Genomic DNA, 20,897 nt, shown 5'->3' on the forward strand with positions numbered 1-20,897 from the left:
TCTACTTACTAGATGACAGTAACATCTCTCCAACTGTACATCAAAAATGTCTTCAGACACATCCACTCGGGGGAGCAAAGGTGACCCCATTTGAGAACTATTACTTAAATAATTCTGGAACACAAGAAGAGGAAACTTGGGAACAGAAGAACTAGTCCTAAGGAACTGGGATCTGGTTTTCTAGGAAAATGCAACCCAAAGACTTTTACAAGGAATCCATGTTGTTTTTTTCTCCTTGCAGAGAGGTTTGAGCCTGTATTGAGTTAGGGTCCAAGGAAGAGTCAGGGGCGGGGGGTGGGGGGGGGGGGGGCGGAGGGGGAGCTATACTTGCACCTGGCAGTCTACAAAGCGCTTTCCCATGTTTTCACATGTCCCATTAGACCCTCCAACAACACTGTGAGAGTCAAGGAAGATGTTACCAGCCTCATTTTTAGCTGAGGAAGCTGAAGTCCAAGGCCACATGGGGAGAGGAAGCTGGTGAGACTGCTGACTACTCGGTTCAGCTTCCTTCCTTCCTTTTGTGTTGTTGCCACTTTCCAGGTCGCACATCATGGCAAGTCCAATGCAATCCCTATCAAAATACCGGTGGCATTCTTCACAGAAATAGAAATAAAATCTTAAAATTTGAAAGAAACCACAAAAGACCCAAAATAACCAAAGCAATCCTGAGCAAAAAGAATAAAGCTAAAGACATAATACTACCTACCTTCAAACTATACTACAAATCCATAGTAACCAAAACAGCATGATGCTGGCATAAAAACAGACACACAGAACAATGGAGAAGAACAGAAAACCTTGAAAGAAATTCACACATTTACAGTCAACTCATTTCTAACAATGGTGCCACAAACATATATTGGGGAATGGAAAGTCTTTTCAACAAACGTTGCTGGGAAAACTAGATAACTACATGCAGAAAATTAAACTAGACCCCTATCTCTCACCAAATACAAAAATTAAATCAAAATGGATTAAAGGTTTAAATCTGAGACCTGAAACTAAGCAACTACTAGAAGAAAACATGGGGAAATGCTTTAGGTCATTGGTCTAGAAAAAGACTTTTTGGATAAAACTTCAAATGCACAGGCAACAAAAGCAAATAGACAAACGGGAATACAGCAAGCTAAAAAGCTTCTGCACAGCAAAGGAAACAGTCAACAAAGTGAAGAGACAACCTACAGAATGGGAGAAAATATTTGCAAACTACACATCCAACAAGGGATTAATAACCAGAATATATAAGAAACTCAAACAACTCAATAGCAACAAAACCAAATAATCTAATTTAACAATGTGCCAAAGACCTGGACATAGTTTGGATGTTTGTCCCCTTCAAATCTCATGTTGAAATTTGATCCCTAATGTTGGATGTGAGAGGTGCTTGAGTCATGGGGACGGATCCCTCATGAATGACTTGGTGCCCTCCCCGAGGTAATGAGTGAGTTCTCACTCTTTTAGTTCACGAGAGCTGGTTATTTAAAAGAGCCTGGCACCACCTCCTTTCTCTATTGGTCCTTCTCTCACCAGGTGACATGCCTGCTCCCCCTTCACCTTCTGCCTTGACTGGAAGCTCCCTGAAGCCCTCACCAGAAGCAGATGCTGGCACCATGCCTCTTGTATACCCTGTAGGATCACCAATGTAGGGATGAGGCAGAAAAGGAAAGTCAAAAGAGCCTGAGTGCAGTCATTTTGACTGATAAGACTCTAACCACCCCAAACAAGGAAGTCACCAGCATATCGCAGGCCTGAACTGCCAACGGTGGATGAATTCCTAAACTGGATGCATTACAAACTGTGTTTACCTTTCTGTTACAGCAGTTTATGGTTAACCTTTATGGCCTGCCCTCAAGACAAGGCTGGTCACATATGGGGTTTATGAACATATAAAAACATTACCATTAGGCCAGGCACGGTGGCTTACGCCTATATTCCTAGGAATCTGGGAGGCTGAGGCAGGAGGATCGCTTGAGGTCAGGAGTTTGAGACCAGCCTCAGCAAGAGCGAGACCCCATCTCTACCAAAAATAGAAAGGAATTAGCCATGCAACTAAAATAGAGAAAAATTAGCTGGGCATGCACACCTGTAGTCCCAGCTACTCGGGTGGCTGAGGCAGAAGAATCACTAGAGCCCAGTAATTTGAGGTTGTTATGAGCGAGGCTGACACCACGGCACTACAGCCCAGGCAACACAGCGAGACTCTGACTAAATAAATAAAACGTTACCATTGCCCCATAAATTTCACTCCTGCTCTGGAAAGGATCCCTACTTTGTGGAGTAGGATCTGTTGTCTGTCTCCCAATAAACTTCCAGTGCTAGTTGGTTTGCTCTCAAATTCTTTCCAGCACAGAGCCAAGAACTCACTTGGTGAGTTCAGGGGGTTTTTCCTCCCTTTATTGGGACACCCCCTGCATCGCTATCAGCCAAATAAACTTCTTTGCTTTATAAACTACCCAGTGGCAGGTATTACTTCATAGCAACACAAACCAGATGGACCTGAATAGGCATTTCTCAAAAGAAGACATACAACTGGACAAGAGGTATATGAAAAATGTTCAACATCACTAATCATAAGGGAAATGCAAATTAAAATCACAATGAGATACCGGTTCACCCTAGCTAAAATGGCTTTCACCAAACAGACAAAAAATAACGGATGTTGGCAAGGCTGTGGAGAAAGAGGAATGCTCATACACTGTGTGGGAATGTAAATTAGTACAGCCATTATGCAAAACAGTATACAGAGTTCCTCAAAAAAATAAAAATGGAACTACCATATGATCCTGCAATCTCACTACTGGATATATATCCAAAAGAAAGGAAATCAGTATATTGAAGAGATATCTGCACTCCCCTGTTTACTGCAGCACCATTCACAATAGCCAAGATATAGAATCAAACTGAGTGCCTGTCAGCAGATGAACAGATAAAGAAAACATGGTACTGTGATATTGTGCAATATATATTTGTTCTTCAGCCTTGTTTCTGGTAATCAGAAAGACCAAGGCTGGGTGAGAGTTGGAAATTTCAGCGTCCTCCCCACCCACGCACCCCCAACCCCTGCAACCTCCAGGAAGAAAAGAGGGGCTGCAAGTTAAGTTGATCACCAATGGCCAATGGTTAATCAATCCTGCCTATGTAATGAAGCTTCCATAGAACCGAAAAAGGACAGGCTTTAGGGAGTTTCCAGATAGCTGAACACGTGGAGGTTCCTGAAGGGTGCTGTGCCAGAGAAGGCTGGGAAGCTCCACGCTCCTTCCCTCATAACTGTGCCTTTTCATCTCTTCATCTGCATCCTTTGTAGCATCCTTGATAGTAAATGGCTAAACGTAAGTTTCCCTGAGTTCTGTAAGCACTCTGGCAAATTAACCAAACTAAAAGAGGGAGTCATGGGAACCCCAACCTGAAGCCAGTTGATCAGAAATCTGGAGGCCCAGACTTCTAACTAGCAGAGTAGGGGGCTCAGTCTTGGGACCTGAGCCCTCAACCTGTGGGATCTGACACTATCTTCAGGTAAACAGTGTCAGAACTAAATTAGAGGACACCCAGCTGCTATCTGCTGCAGAATTGCTTGGTTCCTTGCTGTGTGGAGAAAAAAAACACGTATTTAGTCATAGAAGTATTCTGTGTTGGTTGTCGTTCTTGAGTGAGAAAATAGAAAAAACACTTTGAGGGTTTCTTCCTGATTCACAGATGGAACATATGCACAATGCAATATTATTCAGCCATAAAAAAGAAAGAAAGTCTGTCATTTGTAGCAGCTTGGATGGTGCTTGAAGGCATTATGTTAAGTGGAATAAGCAAGGCACAGAAAGAAAAAGACCACACGAAGCTCAGTCCTATGTGGGAGCTAAGGAAGCGTATCTTAAGCAGGTAGAGAGTTCATTGGTGTTTACGAGGGGCTAGGAAAAGTTGTGGGGAGGAAAGGATGAAGATTTGGACAGATTTGGCTCCCTGGCTGTAGTTTGCTGACCCCCGGTTTTGGGCCCAGGGACAAAGCATGGGATAGAATTGGGAGATCGGGTTATGACCTAGACCTGTCCCCACGGTTAAACTTGTGCCTCTATTTGGACTAGGACATACCATGCACTGATCCTGTGACTGTCCCCAGATTGCCCAGCCGAACGTATCTCACACTGGTGCCAAGCATGAACCCTGTCTTCATTCAAAGGCCTCTGTGTCACCTCACCCTCAGGTCTCCTAATATGTCCCTGCTACTCTGAGCCCAGCATTCTCTTCCTGCCACCGTTTCTTCAAGCAGTCCTCCAGGTAGCAGTTGGCTCGAGCAAGGGATGACAGAACCTAGAAGAATAATGTCCGAACACAAAGAAAGAGGGCAATGTGAAAGAAATAAATGCACTAACCTGAGGCAAGTCCTTCCTGTTTTTGCAGTGGATGCCTCCAATAAAGACCATGTTGGGCATGACTGGCCTGGGGTACTCAAACACAAAGTCGTATCTTAACAGCCAGACAGAGCCCTTCTGATACAAGGTGGGTAAGTGCACATCTCTCTTGAGGACATCTGATGCGAGCTCTTCGAACTTTGAATATACATGAGAAAATAGAGGGCGCTCCAACAAATGAACCAGGAAGTTGACCATCCGTTGGGGAAAAGTCATCTGGTCTGAAAAGCTTGTGTAGCACTTGGGTACATAGGACACAGGGCTTGGGGTTCTACTGTACATGTGCTCCAGGGAACACGGAAAGCCCCTGAAGAAATACACGGAGGGAAGGCCCAGGTACTCAGCCAGAATGACGCCACAGGGTATGATCGGGTCTGTGAAAACAACATCGAACTTGCTCTCCTTGAGGAAATTGAGGGTGGCATGGTCATTCAGGATGTTCTGGCAGTTGATGACCCACATGTTAATGCCATCCATGTTATGCCTGTACTCTATCAGAGGAGTCATCAGGTATGATCTCTCAGTAAACATACTGTTTCCGAAGGAACGTAAAATGTCCTTTAGCTCCTCTTCATCATACGGCACTGGAAAGATTCTCCTCGAATAGTATTTGGATTCTTCCAAAAGCAAATTGACTTCTGGTGCCAGCACCACAATCTCATGGCCCCTGGCACTGAGTCTCTCGGCTACATCCTTTACGCTAAGCCAGTGGCTTCCGTCCACAGGGACCATCAGCACCTTGTCACCCACAACCACTCTCCAAAGTGCTAAGAAGAAAATTCCCACAGAGACTCTCTGAAATGCAGGACGACGGGGAAGGCAGGCCATTCTGGAAAGAGTTAAAGTGAAAACAGTAGTGTCTGTGCACCCAGAGCCATGCAATTCTCTTTATAGATCTCACCCTTGCTCTGAATCTTGCCATTTGTTATGAAAAACCTAAATTAAAATTTAACCAGCCTTAAGCACACAGCTAACGTAGACCAACCCTGCTCCTTATCAGCTTTCGCCTGAGCTTCTCGATTTTTCTCTTCATCTCCACCAATCTGCCTCTCCCACTCTAAAGAGTCATAGCAACACTTTGAGGACAATTTAGAGAGACCCCTGGGCCCCGCCACCCCGCCAGCCCTCTCTTCTGAACTTTCTGGATTCCTCGTCATCGGTAATATCCATGACATGTTGGGATTTTCTTCCACACTGACCAATTCCCTGACACCAAGTGGCTGTCCCACAAATCAATTCAATTCTATCAGTAACCAGAGTTAGCCCAGACCCCACAGGGTCAGGTCCAGTCCCACCCAAGACTGCCCCCACCTCAGACACCAATCGCAAGTAGCAGGTCCCAAAGTTACACCCACTTCTGTCTCACTTGGCTGCAAATCAAAGGGTCCCCCATCTTCCTCTAGGGTTTATCCGTTGCTGGAATGCCTCACGGAACCAAAGAAAACAGTTTATTTGCTAGGTTACCAGTTTATTACAAAGGCTATTACAAAGGATACACATGACCAGCCAGATGGAGAAGCACAGATCACAAGATACGGGGACAGGAGGATGGAGCTCCCATGCCCTCTCCTGGACACCACTCTCCACGCCTTTAGAAACCTGGGAACTCTACAAATTCCATGTAAAGGAAAATGAACATCTCAGGACCAACCCCACAACTCCTTATGGAGAGGGAAGGTCAAGCCTGCAGGCCGAGTCATGCAAGAAGACCCCCTCTGAAATAACAGCTGTCACCAACACTATGCAACAGCCAGATCCCATCAGCAAGAGAAGAGGACTCAGGCACCCAAGGAGAACTGCCTCCACAGATAATCAGAAGGAAATTCCTCCCTGGCTTCCCAGAAACAAGGACATACCAATCACAGCTTTAGGTCTACAGTCTAACTCTAGGTCCTAAAACTAAAGCTTATTCAATCCCACACTGATAATGTTCATTTCAAGCTAATCTTCCAAGGCGCAGAACAGAGACTAGGTAAGATCAGAGGCTCTTCCACCTACCCAGGGATATCTGCATAATTGACTCTTCTTTTATTCGCTTTTGCTCTTTGAATATTCACCCTGTCTTATATAAAATGTAGATTTCCTTGGCCTCAGGAGACATAGCCATTTGCCTCACTGCCCCACCCCCCTTTTCTTCCTGTATTCCTCTCCCCTTAAATACTGCCTGCCCAAATCCCTCTTAGAAACAAGACAGTCACAAATGCATCCGCAGCTTGTGTTTTTCCTGGCGCATCGTCACATTTTACCTTAATAAATCTCCATTGATTGAGACCTTTCCCTCAATCACTTATTTTCGGTTGTCACCTGTCGCTTTGGGTTTTTCTGCAGGCTTTGTTACACAGTAGGCATAATTTGTTAGTGACCAACTCAACCTTCAGTCCCTCTGTCCTCCCCACCCTCCAATCACAAGGTTGGTTCTCCTGGCCACCAGCCCCCATCCTCAGGCACTTTTTTCGCCTCCTTCCACCAACTCAGGTGTAATCGCTGAATCACACCTGAGCTGAATGACAAGAGATGCTCTGTTCACCTTTATCACTCCCCTCACTTAGGAAATTACAAAGGTTTCAGGAGCTCTGGCCAGGAAATGGGAACACAGACTGACATGTATATTTCTTATTATATATTACAATGTCACAACATGTAATCTGATATTCGGCTTTAGGAAATTATGATCTGAGAAGTGTAAGTCCAGTCAGCACGTGTTGAGAGCCCCAGAGTAGGAGTCAGAAAGCCTGGCTGCTACTTCAGAAAGTGGCCACCCATCAGCCAGAGGAGTGGCCCATCGCCTAAGTTTCAGGTTTCTCAACTGACACCCAGGGAGGGAGGGTCACGTGGGTCCTGCCTACTCAATCACACTGCTGAGGGAGGTTCCAGAGGAGGATGGAAGGGGAAACTAGCCGTCCTTATAAGAAGTGGCTCCTTGAATTACTAGAGCAGACTTGCCCAGAGCTAGTCACGCACACCTGGACTGACAAGCCAGGCCCTGTCCTAAGCCTCACCTTTGGCACGGGAGGCATGCTGGGGCCTGGGAAAGGACAAGCAGCCTGAGGAACAGGATTGAAGGGGCCACCCCAACCCCAAGCAGGGCTGGCCCCAGGAACACAGCCAGGATGCAAATTCATCATTCAAGGCACGCAAAGACTTGGCTCAATCCAAGCTGGGAGCAGCCTCCCAGGACTCCTTCCCAAGGAGGTTGGCAGCTGGGCTTCCTAATTACAATGATCAGAGTCAGGAAGGTGACAGCACCCTGCTTGGGGTCTATCTAGATGGCAGTAAGACACCAGGAGGTTACAAAGGGAGCACAGTGCAGGCCCACCTTTCTGGGGCAGGTGCACGCTGGGCAGAGTTCCTTCCAAAAACAGGCATCTGGGGAGAGAATGGCTGACGCAAGCAAGCAGAAGTAGGAGGACGAAGAGGTGCTGGACCCCCACTCTGCTAAGGACCGTGCTCTGGACCCTTCTAAGCAGAGCCTCGCTCTGAAAATCATATGGCTCATTCATGGGTGCTGTTCTTTTTCCCCGCAGGCCCAGAGGGACATAGGTTGGAGGCAGGAGATGAAGGAAAGGACTAAAGCCTCTGTGCAAACCATCACCAGAATGATCCTTCAAGTTAAGAAGCTGTTAGAAAACATTTCTCTTTTTCCTTGCAAGGTTTGACTGCACTATTTCTAAGAATGAAGTGTGTGTGTGTGTGTGTGTGTGTGTGTTTTCCTGGACACTAGGAGGAGGAAACAGGCATGTCTGTTAGTGACAATAAATGATTCCTAAGAAGAGCTGCCCAGGTGGCCCAGGCCTGGGTGGTGCTTTGGGACTCAAGGTGTCCTCGGGCATCACCATTTACCTGAGTGCCCATGGGAAGGCCAGCTGTGTCTCAGGGGTTACTGTAGATAGAATGACTCAGGCGTGGGACTCACTGCAGTGGGGGGACGAGTAGCCCCTAGGATGAAACCAGTCTCATTGCACAAGTAGCAGGTTTCCCAAAAAGTGAATGGGGGATGCTGGGCACTGTGAGTAGGGGGACACCTAAAGGTGGGCATGGGGGTGACTTCATGCTAGGGCAGGTGGCATTGAGAAAGGCTGACCCTATGGAGGAGTAACCTCTTGGGTGCTCCCTCTCCCAGACCCTGGCACTACCCGCAACCCATGAGCAATGGAGCCAGGACCTGCCCACAAGTTTCCAAAGGGCCTACAAAATCCTCAAGACTTGAAAAAAGAAATGTGCTGAATCCACAACACTAAACTGTATAAATATTCTATTAAATGGCTGTAGAAATCTAACTACATGCCTTGAATCCACCGCAGGCCAGCTCAGTGAGTTTTACTACAGTCTGTGTGACGTGGGAAACTGGGGCAATTTAATGCACTGGACAGGCTGTGGGGCGGGGGCTGCAGGAGTCACGGTGCTCTGGGCCCGGATCCCAAATCACCCACACATGGGACAGGGCAGGTCAGGGACGTGTGGCTTGCCCAAATGGACATTTCAAGTGGCCTATGACTTCCCAGGGGGGCTTGTACCAGTGCGGGTGTTGGTCCCAGGAGGGTAGGAGCAGTGGGGAGGGCACAGGCCATTAAATAAGCCATGACAAAGGGACTACTCAGAAAACACATAAACTAGGACTTCACGTGCCCATGGTTATGCAGTAGAGACACAGGGGTGTCGGGCAGTAGTGCGCCGCAGTTCCAAACATTAAAGGGCTCGTGGCATTTGGCTTCGTGCTGCACCTGCCGTCTTCTCTGCTTGGCACACGGTTCCCCAACTTCTCCCAGCCTTGCTCCTCCCCATCCTGCCAGGCCCCGACCATCATGTCTCTTTGCACCCTTGACTCTTCTTTCAAAGTATTTTCACAGTTTATAACTGGTCCTCTTCCTCTCTATTCCACAGGCAAAGCCACATTCATTTGTTTAGGGCCGTGTTCCCAGCACTCGGCCAGGCACTTACAGGGTCTCCATGGATATTTGTTGAATGAAGGATCTTTACTATCAAATAACAGGAAACAGCCAGCTGCATGTTACTCTGTAGCCAAAACCACCAAAACCAACTCATGTCTGCTACATACGACATATGGGGTGAGAGACCATGTGATGTAAGTCGAGCCCAGCCTGGGCACAGTTCAATGAGTGTGACATTACCAAACGGCCACAGGTGGGACATTTCCCAAGAAGTTTCCTGTCTACACGGGAAGCAGCCACGTGTAGAAGTTGTTAGGCACACAAGCTCGAAAATCAAAATGTCGGGGTTCATTGTGCACAAAGGTTCATAGCAGCGTGATTTGTTCATGGCTGAAACATGGAAACAAACCAATTGTCCATCAGCTAATGAATGGATAAACGAATGTGGTGAATCCGGACATGGAATACAATTCAGGCATGAAAAGGAATGAAATACTGACTCATGCTACAAACAAACTTCGACACTAAGTGACAGACACCAGTCATAAAGGCCATGTATTGTGTGATTCCACTTCTATGAAATGCCCAGAGCAAGCAAACCCATAGAAACGGAAAGGGAATTTATGCCAGGGCTAGGAGAATGGGGAGAAAAGTGGAGTGAGTGCCAGTGGGCACGGGGCTTCTGTCTGGGGTGAGGAAAATGATCTGGAATTAGGTAGTGGTGATGGTTGCTCACTTCTGTGAATATACTAAAAACCACGGAACTGTACATTTTAAAACGTAAATTTTATAGTATGTGAATTATGTCTCAATTTTTAAAAAAGAATGTCTGGGTTTGAATCCTGGCTTCCCCCTTCCTAGAGCCATGCCCTTAGGTGAGTCATTCAACCTCTCTGTGCCTCAGGTTCACCATCTGCAAAGTAGGCCCATAGGTACTGCTGGCATCTGGGTAAGGCTAGCACCTGTCACAGAGGTAAGCATCCAATATGTGTTAGGTTCCATTGCATGTATGTGTAAACTCTCTCTAAGGGGACAGTCCATCCATCTGAAGATGAAATAATTTGCGGGAGATTTACATCAAGAAGAGAATGCTGACCTCTGGTCATGTCGTTTTGAGGAGAGCCTGAATGTATGGTTACTGTTACTAACATTGTGCAAATTGGAAATGACTGTGCTAGAAAATGCATATCACCCACCCAATCATGGCTGTTGCTGACTGACGGCCACACGCCAGGCATCTGCACGCCTTCTCATATTTCATCGTGCAGTGTTGTATTTAACCTGCTCTGTGTGGTGGGATATTTTTCCCCATCACCTATTTAGAATGTCAGGTTCTTACACAAGGTAATGTGAGCCTGTTGAACCACCTCGTAAAGCACCCTAGTGTTGAAACCAGTACTCCGGGTACAAGCTCCTACCTTGACAAATAATTACCAAAACCTTCCCAATGTTAGTCGGGCAGTGGGATGCCCTTTCCCCTTTCACCTCTCTGGGGCAGGGTTCATGCGGAGGAATTGACACAAAGGAAAGACAAGAGTGAGGAAGAAACTAGAAAAAAGTAATGAAGTGGGGAGGAAAAATAGCCCAGTAGCGAGAGAAGAGAGTGGGAGAGATGCATAAAATAATGCCAGTGACTCCAGGCAAGACTTATCAGGGGGACCCTGATATCTGGTTGGGGGGTGGCTGGCCATAGACCCCACCTGGACATCTGGAGTGGGCCAAAGAGCATTATGCAATGAATGTTCACCAAGTTATGTTTTAAAAAGGCTTTGCACATTTTATTTCAGGGAATGTATGAGTATTTGTTTTATAGTTGGGCCAATGGTTATCTATGTAACATGCTTACTAGTTTGACAGGAGAAATAGAATTTCATTATTAATGTGAATTCCTTGGATTATTTCTGAAGTTAAATGTATTTTCAAAGTTTTATTGGCCTTGTTTTGTATTTACTTTATGTATTGCCTGATTGTGTTATTCGCCTATGAGGAGTGTATTTTTTAAGCTACAAATCAGGGCTTTGTTTTCTAATGATCTGTTTTTTAATGATGTATCTTCTTTTTTAAGTAATTTATGGAGGCGAAGTCACATATCATAAATTAGCCATTTTAAAGTGACCAACTCCATGGCATTCAGCACCTCCACGATGTTGCTCCACCACCTCTGTCTGGATCCCCTCATTTCCATCACTGCAAAGTGCACATTTTCTTCGTGGTGTTGAGATGGTTTGATTATTTGACAAAAGAAACTTGATTCTCATCCCTTTAATTTAATTCCTAATAATTATAGGTTGATAATTACATATCATAACACAGAATGTTCTCTATGGTGACATGTTGGGAATATAATTGAGATACAAATGAGGTCAAACACCAGATACAGGTTCACGGTGCTCAAAAAGAACATTCGCTACAGTCCAGTTTCTCAATTCACCAGATACAACTCCTTCTGCAAAAACAGGATAGTTACTATCAAGATACCAAAAATGATACTTTTTCTTTTTATGTCAAAGATTTATTTGTAATAAGAATAGCTTTAAATAAATAATAAACTATTAAATTAATAAATAACTTTTGCTTATTAATTTCTTAAATTTTCTTGAAATTAAAATGGAAATTTAAAATTTTCTTAAAACATATGGAAATGGAAACACAACACATCAAAATCTATGGGATAGATTAGCCACCTCAGAGGGTTGCCCTGGTCGTTTCTGCTGAAGTTGGCCCTCGGAGAAGCCCCGTGGCTGCCCGGATGCTGGTTCCTCCTGACCATGGAGGTAGGAGGCTGGGCCACGAGGCAGCCCCAGATGTTCTGAAGCAGTAGACAGAAGGAATTTATAACAATAAATGCCTACTTTTTTGATAAAAGTAGAAAAATTTCAAATAAACGGCCTAATGATATACCTCGAGGCTCTAGAAAAGCAAGAACAAACCAAACCCAAAATTAGTACAAGGAAAGAAATAATAAAGATCACAGCAGTAAAAAATTAAATGGAGATGAAATGAATAATAAAAAATGCTAGTTTTCTTCAAAAAGATAAACAAAATTGACAAACCTTTAGCTAGAGTAACCAACAAAGAAAAAAGATCCAAATAGATAAAATGAGAAATGAAAGAAGAAACATAACAACTGATGCCACAGAAATACAAAAGATCATTAGAGACCATTATGAACAACTATACCTCCAACAAATTGGAAAACCTAGAAGAAATGGATAAATTCCTGCATACTTACAACCTATCAAGATTGACCCATGAAGAAATACAAAACCTAAACAGACCAATAACAAATAATGAGATCAAAGCAGTAATAAAATGTTTCCCATCCGGCAAAAGCCTAGGACCTGATGAGTCACTGCTCAATTCTACCAAACATTTAAAAAAAAAAAAAACCACTAATTCTTCCAAAATCATCCTACGAGGCCAGCATTACCCTGATACCAAAACGAGGCAAGGACACAACCAAAAAAAGAAAACTGTAGGCCAATATCATTCATGAATATAGATGCAAAACTCCTCAACAAAATACTAGCAAACCAAACCTAAAAGCACATTGAAATGATCATTCACCACAATCAAGTGGGATTAATCAAAGGGATGCAATGGTGATTCAACACACACGAATCAATAAACTTGAGACATCACACTAAAATTATCAAGGGAAAAAAATCCTATGATCGTCTCACAGACACTGAAGAAGGAATTCAACAAAGTTCAACATGATTTTATGATAAAACTATCAACAAATTGGCTGTGGAAGGAAGATACCTCAATAGAGGCCATATATGACAAATCCACAACTAACATCATACTGAATTGGGTAAAACTGAAAGCCATTCCTCTAAGATCTGGAAAAGACAAGGATGCCTTCTTTTATCACTTTTATTCAATATAGTCCTGGGAGTCCTAGCCAGAGCAATTAGGCCACAGAAGGAGATAAAGGGCATGCAGATTGGAAAGGAATAAGTCAAATTAGCCTTGTCTACAGACAACGTGATCTTATATTTAGAAAAACCTAAAGACTCTACCAAACAAACTGTTATAACTGACAAACGAATTCAGGAAAGTTGCAGAATATGAAATCAACATACAAAAATCAGTAGCATTTATATATGTCAACAGCTAACAAACTAAAAAAGAAATCAAGAAAATAATCTCATTTACAAAACCTACAAAAAATATAAAGTATCTAAGAATAAATTTAATCAGAGAAGTGAAAGATCTCTACATGGAAAACTATAAACACTGATGAAAGAAACAGAAGACAGTGCAAAAAAAAAAATGGAAAAATAGCTCTTGGTCATGGATTGGAAGAATTAATGTTATTAAAATATAAGCATTATCCAAAGAGATGTACAAGTCCAATGCAATCCCTATCAAAATACCAGTGGCATTCTTCACAGAAATAGAAAATAAATCCTAAAATTTGAATGAAACCAGGAAAGACCCAAAATAACCAAAGCAATCCTGAGCAAAAAGAATAAAGCTAGAGACATCATACTACCTGCCTTCAAACTATACTACAAATCCATAGTTTCCAAAACAGCATGGTGCTGGCATAAAAACAGACACACAGAACAATGGAGAAGAACAGAAAACCTTGAAAGAAATTCACACATTTACAGTCAACCCATTTTTAACAATGGTACCACAAACATATATTAGGGAATGGAGAGTCTCTTCAACAAACGTTGCTGGGAAAACTAGATAACTACGTGCAGAAAATTAAGCTAGACCCCTATATCTCACCAAATACAAAAATGAAATCAAAATGGATTAAAGGTTTAAATCTGAGACTTGAAACTATGAAACTACTAGAAGAAAACATGGGGAAATGCTTTAGGTCATTGGTCTGGAAAAAGATTTTTTGGATAAAACTTCAAACGCACAGGCAACAAAAGCAAAAATAGACAAATGAGTATACATCAAGCTAAAAAGGTTCTGCACAGCAAAGGAAACAGTCAACAAAGTGAAGAGACAACCTACAGAATGGGAGAAAATATTTGCAAACTACACATCCAACAAGGGATTAATAACCAGAATATATAAGAAACTCAAACAACTCAATAGCAAAAAAATCAAATAATCTAACAATGGGCCAAAGACCTGGACATAGTTTGGATGTTTGTCCCCTTCAAAACTCATGTTGAAATTTGATCCCCAATGTTGGAAGTGAGAGGTGCTTGAGTCATGGGGACGGATCCCTCATGAGTGACTTGGTGCCCTCCCTGAGGTAATGAGTGAGTTCTCACTCTATTAGTTTACGAGAGCTGGTTATTTAAAAGAGCCTGGCACCACCTCCTCTCTGTATTGATCCTTCTCTCACCAGGTGACATGCCTGCTCCCCTTTCACCTTCTGCCTTGATTGGAAGCTCCCTGACGCCTTCGCCAGAAGCAGATGCTGGCACCATGCCTCTTGTATACCCTATAGGATCACCAATGTAGGGATGAGGCAGAAAAGGAAGGTCAAGAGAGCCTGAGTGCAGCCACTTTGACTGATAAGACTCTAACCACCCCAAACAAGGGAGTCACCAGCATATCTCAGGCCTGAACCGACAACAGTGGATGAATTCCTAAACTGGATGCATTACAAACTGTGTTTACCTTTCTGTTACAGCAGTTTATGGTTAACCTTTATGGCTTGACCTCAATACAAGGCTGGTCACATATGGAGTTTATGAACATATAAAAACATTACCATGAGACCGGGCATGGTGGCTCATGCCTGTAATCTACACTCAGTTAGGCCGAGGCAGGAGGATTGTTTCAGGTCAGGAGTTTGAGACCAGCCTCAGCAAAAGAGAAATCCCATCACTACTGAAAACAGAGAAAAATTAGCAAGGCATGGTGGTGCACACCTGTAGTCCCAGCTACTCAGGAGACTGAGACAGAAGAATCACTGGAGACCAGTAGTTTGACGTTGTTATGAGCTAGGCTGACACCACGGCACTCTAGCCTGACAACAGAGTGAGATTATGACTAAATAAATAAATAAAACGTTACCATTGCCCCATAAGGTGTCTCACTCCTGCTCGGGAAGACATCCCTACTTTGTGGAGTAGGATCTCTTGTCTCTCTCAATAAACTTCCTGTGCTAGTTGGCTTGCTCTCAAATTGTTTCCAGCACAGAGCCAAGAACGCCCTTAGTGAGTTCAGGGGTTTTTCCTCCCTTTATTGGGACAGCCCCTGCATCACTATCAGCCAAATAAACCTCTTTTCTTTATAAACTACCCAATGTCGGGTATTACTTTATAGCAACACAAAAGAGACTAAGATGGACCTGAATAGGCATTTCTCAAAAGAAGACATACAAATGGACAAGAAGTATATGAAAAATGGTCAACATCACTAATCATCAGGGAAATGCAGATTAAAATCACAGTGAGACTACCGGTTCACCCTACCTAAAAAGGCTTTCACCAAAAAGACAAGCAAGGTTGTGGAGAAAGAGGAATGTTCACACACTGTGTGGGAATGTAAATTAGCACAGCCATTATGGAAAACAACATAAAGGTTCCTCAAAAAACTAAAAATAGAGCTACCATATGATCTGGCAATCTCACTACTGAGTATAGGTCCAAAGGAAAGGAAATCAGTGTATTGAAGAGATAGCTGCACTCCCACGTTTACTGCAGCACCATTCGCAATACCCAAGACATAGAATCAAACTAAGTGCCTGTCAGCAGAGGAACGAATAAAAATCCTTCACAATTAACTGCTAAACCTAAGTGTCCCTGGGTTCTGTGAGCACTCTGGCAAATTAACCAAACTCAAAGAGGGAGTCATGGGAACCCCAACTTGAAGTCAGTCAGTCAGAATTTCTGGAGGCCCAGACTTGTAACTGGTGGGGTTGCGGACTCAGTCTTGGGCCCTGAGCCCTCAACCTGTGGGATCTGGCACTATCTCCAGGTAAATAGTGTCAGAACTAAATCAGACAGCTGCAGATATCAGCTGCAGAATTGCTTCCTTGGTGTGTGGGGAAAAAACCCACATATTTAGTCACAGAAGTATTCTGTGTTGGTGGTTCTTGTTGAGTGAGAGAATAGAAAAAACTCTTTGAAGGTTTCTTCCACACTCGCTGGTAGAAGATATGCACAATGTAATATTATTCAGCCACAAAAAAGAAAGAAAGTCTGTCATTCCTAGCAGCATGAATGGTGCTGGAAGGCATTATGTTAAATGGAATAAGCAAGGCAAATAGAAAGACAAAGACCACACGAAGCTGAGTCCTATGTGGGAGCCAAGGAACTGTATCTTATGCAGGTAGAGAGTTGATTGGTGGTTACGAGGGGCTAGAAAAAGTTAAGCGGAGGGAAGAATGAAGATTTGGGCAGATTTGGATCCCTGCTGTAGGTTGCTGACCCCGGCTTTGGGCCCAGGGACAAAGCACAGGATACAATTGGGAGATCGGGTTGTGACCTAGACCTGTCCCCACGGTTAAACCTGTGCCTCTATTTGGACTAGGATGTTTCATGCACTGATCCTGTGACTGTCCCCAGATTGCCCAGCTGAACATATCCCACACTGGTGCCAAGCATGAACCCTGTCTTCATTCAAAGGCCTCTGTATCACCTCACCCTCATGTCCCCTAATATGTCCCTGCTACTCTGAGCCCAGCATTCTCTTCCTGCCACCGTTTCTTCAGCGGTCCTACAGGTAACAGTTGGCTCGAGCAAGGGATGACAGAACCTAGAAGAATAATGTCCAAACACAAAGAAAGAGGGCAATGCGAAAGAAATAAATGCACCAACCTGAGGCAAGTCCTTCTTGTTTTTGCAATTGATGCCTCCAACGAAGACCATGTTGGGCATGACTGGCCTGGGGTAATCAAACACAAAGTCGTATCTCAGCAGCCAGACAGAGCCCTTCTGATACAAGGTGGGTAAGTGCACATCTCTCTTGAGGACATCTGATGCGAGCTCTTCGTACTTTGAATACAGACAATAAAATAGAGCGGGCTCCAACAAATGAACCAGGAAGTTGACCATCCGTTGGGGAAAACTCATCTGGTCTGAAAAGCTTGTGTAGCACCTGGGTACATAGGACACAGGGCTTGGGCTTCTACTGTACACGTGCTCCAGGGAACACGGGAAGCCCCTGAAGAAGTACACGGAGGGAAGTCCCAGGTACTCAGCCAGGATCACGCCACAGGGTAAGGCTGGGTCGGTGAAAAGAACATCGAACTTGCTCTCCTTGAGGATATTCAGGGTGGCATGGTCCTTCAGGAGGCTCTGGCAGTTGATGAACCACATGTCAATGACAAACATGTTATTCCTGTACTCCACCAGAGGAGTCATCACGTATGATCTCTCAGCAAACACACTGTTTCCAAAGGAACGGAAACGGTTCTTCAGCTCCTCTTCGTCATACGGCACTGGAAAGATTCTCCTCGAATAGTATTTGGATTCTTTCAAAAGCAAATTGACTTCTGGTGCCAGCACCACAATCTCATGGCCCCTGGCACTGAGTCTCTCGGCTACATCCTTTACGCTAAGCCAGTGGCTTCCATCCAGAGGGACCATCAGCACCTTGTCACCCACAACCACTCTCCAAAGTGCTAAGAAGAAAACTCCCACAGAGACTCTCTGAAATGCAGGACGACGGGGAAGGCAGGCCATTCTGGAAGGAGTTAAAGTGAAAACAGTAGTGTCTGCACACCCAGAGCCACGCAGTGCTCTTCATAGACCTCACCCTTGCTCTGAATCTTGCCCTTTGTTATGTAAAACCTAAATTAAAATTTAACCAGCCTTAAGCACACAGCTAAAGTAGACCAACCCTGCTCCTTATCAGCTTTCTCCTGAGCTTCTCGATTTTTCTCTTCATCTCCACCAATCTGCCTCTCCCACTCTAAAGAGTCATAGCAACACTTTGAGGACAACTTAGAGAGACCCCTGGTCACACTGCCCCCCTAGCCCGCCAGCCCTCTCTTCTGAACTTTCTGGATTCCTCGTCATCGGTAATATCCATGACATGTTGGGATTTTCTTCCACACTGACCAATTCCCTGACACCAACTGGCTGTCCTAGAAATCAATTCAATTCTGTCAGTAACCAGAGTTAGCCCAGACCCCACAGGGTCAGGTCCAGCCCCACCCAAGACTGCCCCCACCTCAGACACCAATCGCAAGTAGCAGGTCCCAAAGTTACACCCACTTCTGTCTCACTTGGCTGCAAATCAAAGGTTCCCATATCTCCCTCTAGGGTTTATCCGTTGCTGGAATGGCTCACGGAACCAAAGAAAACAGTTTATTTGCTAGATTACCGGTTTATTACAAAGGCTATTACAAAGGATACACATGACCAGCCAGATGGAGAAGCACAGATCACAAGACATGGGGACAGGAGGATGGAGCTCCCATGCCCTCTCCTGGACACCACTCTCCACGCCTTTAGAAACCGGGGAACTCTTCAAATTCCATAAAGGAAAGAGAATATGTGAGGACAACCTCCACAACTCCTTATGGAAAGGGAAAGTTAAGCCTAGAGGCTGAGTAATGCAAGAAGACCCCCTCTGAAATAACAGCTGTCACCAACACTATGCATCAGCCAGATCCCATCAGCAAGGGAAGAGGACTCAGGCACCCAGGGAGAACTGCCTCCACAGATAATCAGAAGGAAATTCCTCCCTGGCTTCCCAGAAACAAGGACATACCAATCACAGCTTTAGGTCTACAGTCTAACTCTAGGTCCTAAAACTAAAGCTTATTCAATCCCACACTGATAATGTTCATTTCAAGCTAATCTTCCAAGGCGCAGAACAGAGACTAGGTAAGATCAGAGGCTCTTCCACCTACCCAGGGATATCTGCATAATTGACTCTTCTTTTATTCGCTTTTGCTCTTTGAATATTCACCCTGTCTTATATAAAATGTAGATTTCCTTGGCCTGAGGAGACATAGCCATTTGCCTCACTGCCCCACCCCCCTTTTCTTTCTGTATTCCTCTCCCCTTAAATACTGCCTGCCCAAATCCCTCTTAGAAACAAGACAGTCACAAATGTGTCCCTGGCTTGTGTTTTTCCTGGGCGCATCGTCACATTTACCTTAATAAATCTCCATTGATTGAGACTTTTCCCTCAGTCACCTATTTTCGGTTGTTACCTGTCACCCTGGGTTTTTCTGTAGGCTTTGTTACACAGTAGGCATAATTTGTTAGTGACCAACTCAACCTTCAGTCCCTCTGTCCTCCCCACCCTCTAATCACAAGGTTGGTTCTCCCGGCCACCAGCCCCCATCCTCAGGCACTTTTTTCGCCTCCTTCCACCAACTCAGGTGTAATCGCTGAATCACACCTGAGCTGAATGACAAGCGATGCTCTGTTCACCTTTATCACTCCCCTCACTTAGGAAATTACAAAAGTTTTAGGAGGTCTGGCCAGGAAATGGGAACACAGACGGATATATATTTTTCTTACTATATATTACAAGATCACAACATGTAATCTGGTATTTGCCTTTAGGAAATTATGATTTGAGAAGTGTAAGTCCAGCCAGCACGTGTTGAGAGCCCCAGAGTAGGAGTCAGAAAGCCTGGCTGCTATTTCAGAAAGTGGCCACCCATCAGGCAGGGGAGTGGCCCATCACCTAAGTTTCAGGTTTCTCAACTGACACCCAGGGAGGGAGGGTCACGTGGGTCCTGCCTACTCAATCACACTGCTGAGGGAGGTCCCAGAGGAGGATGGAAAGGGAAACTAGCCGTCCTTATAAGAAGTGGCTCCTTGAATTACTAGAGCAGACTTGCCCAGAGCTAGTCACGCACACCTGGACTGGCAAGCCAGGCCCTGTCCTAAGCCTCACCTTTGGCACGGGAGGCATGCTGGGGCCTGGGAAAGGACAAGCAGCCTGAGGAACAGGATTGAAGGGGCCACCCCAACCCCAAGCAGGGCTGGCCCCAGGAACACAGCCAGGATGCAAATTCATCATTCAAGGCACGCAAAGATTTGGCTCAATCCAAGCTGGGAGCAGCCTCCCAGGACTCCTTCCCAAGGAGGTTGGCAGCTGGGCTTCCTAATTACAATGATCAGAGTCAGGAAGGTGGCAGCACCCTGCTTGGGGTCTATCTAGATGGCAGTAAGACACCAGGAGGTTACAAAGGGAGCACAGTGCAGGCCCACCTTTCTGGGGCAGGTGCACGCTGGGCAGAGTTCCTTCCAAAAACAGGCATCTGGGGAGAGAATGGCTGATGCAAGCAAGCAGAAGTAGGAGGACGAAGAGGTGCTGGACCGCCACTCTGCTGAGGACCGTGCTCTGGGCCCTTCTAAGCAGAGCCTCGCTCTGAAAATCATATGGCTCATTCGTGGGTGCTGTTCTTTTTCCCCGCAGGCCCAGAGGAACATAGGTTGGAGGCAAGAGATGAAGGAAAGGACTAAAGCCTCTGTGCAAACCATCACCAGAATGATCCTTCAAGTTAAGAAGCTATTAGAAAACATTTCTCTTTTTCCTTGCAAGGTTTGACTGCACTATTTCTAAGAATGAAGTGTGTGTGTTTTTGTGTGTGTGTGTGTGTGTGTGTGTGTGTTCTCCTGGATACTAGGAGGAGGAATCTGGCATGTCTATTAGTGACAATGAATGATCCCTAAGAAGAGCTGCCCAGGTGGCCCAGGCCTGGGTG

General features: G+C 44.8%; 1 protein-coding gene across 3 annotated transcripts in view; it reads right to left on the reverse strand.

Moving 5' to 3' along the window:
- Positions 1–20,897, reverse strand: part of LOC138382941 (UDP-glucuronosyltransferase 1A1) — a 77,057-nt gene that overhangs the window by 34,221 nt on the left and 21,939 nt on the right. Inside the window, exon 1 of one of the 3 annotated variants that reach the window (XM_069467713.1) lies at positions 17,041–17,964. The exons of 1 other annotated variant lie outside the window; for it this stretch is intronic. In XM_069467713.1, the coding sequence (XP_069323814.1) occupies positions 17,041–17,907 (867 nt within the window). In that variant the 5' untranslated portion in view covers positions 17,908–17,964. Of the gene's footprint in view, positions 1–4,364; positions 5,287–17,040; positions 17,965–20,897 lie in introns of those variants that run through there. One more of the 3 variants, XM_069467618.1, reaches the window with a different exon arrangement.

This window comes from Eulemur rufifrons, chromosome 1 (genome assembly GCF_041146395.1).
Source record: "Eulemur rufifrons isolate Redbay chromosome 1, OSU_ERuf_1, whole genome shotgun sequence".
Lineage (NCBI taxonomy): Eukaryota > Metazoa > Chordata > Mammalia > Primates > Lemuridae > Eulemur > Eulemur rufifrons.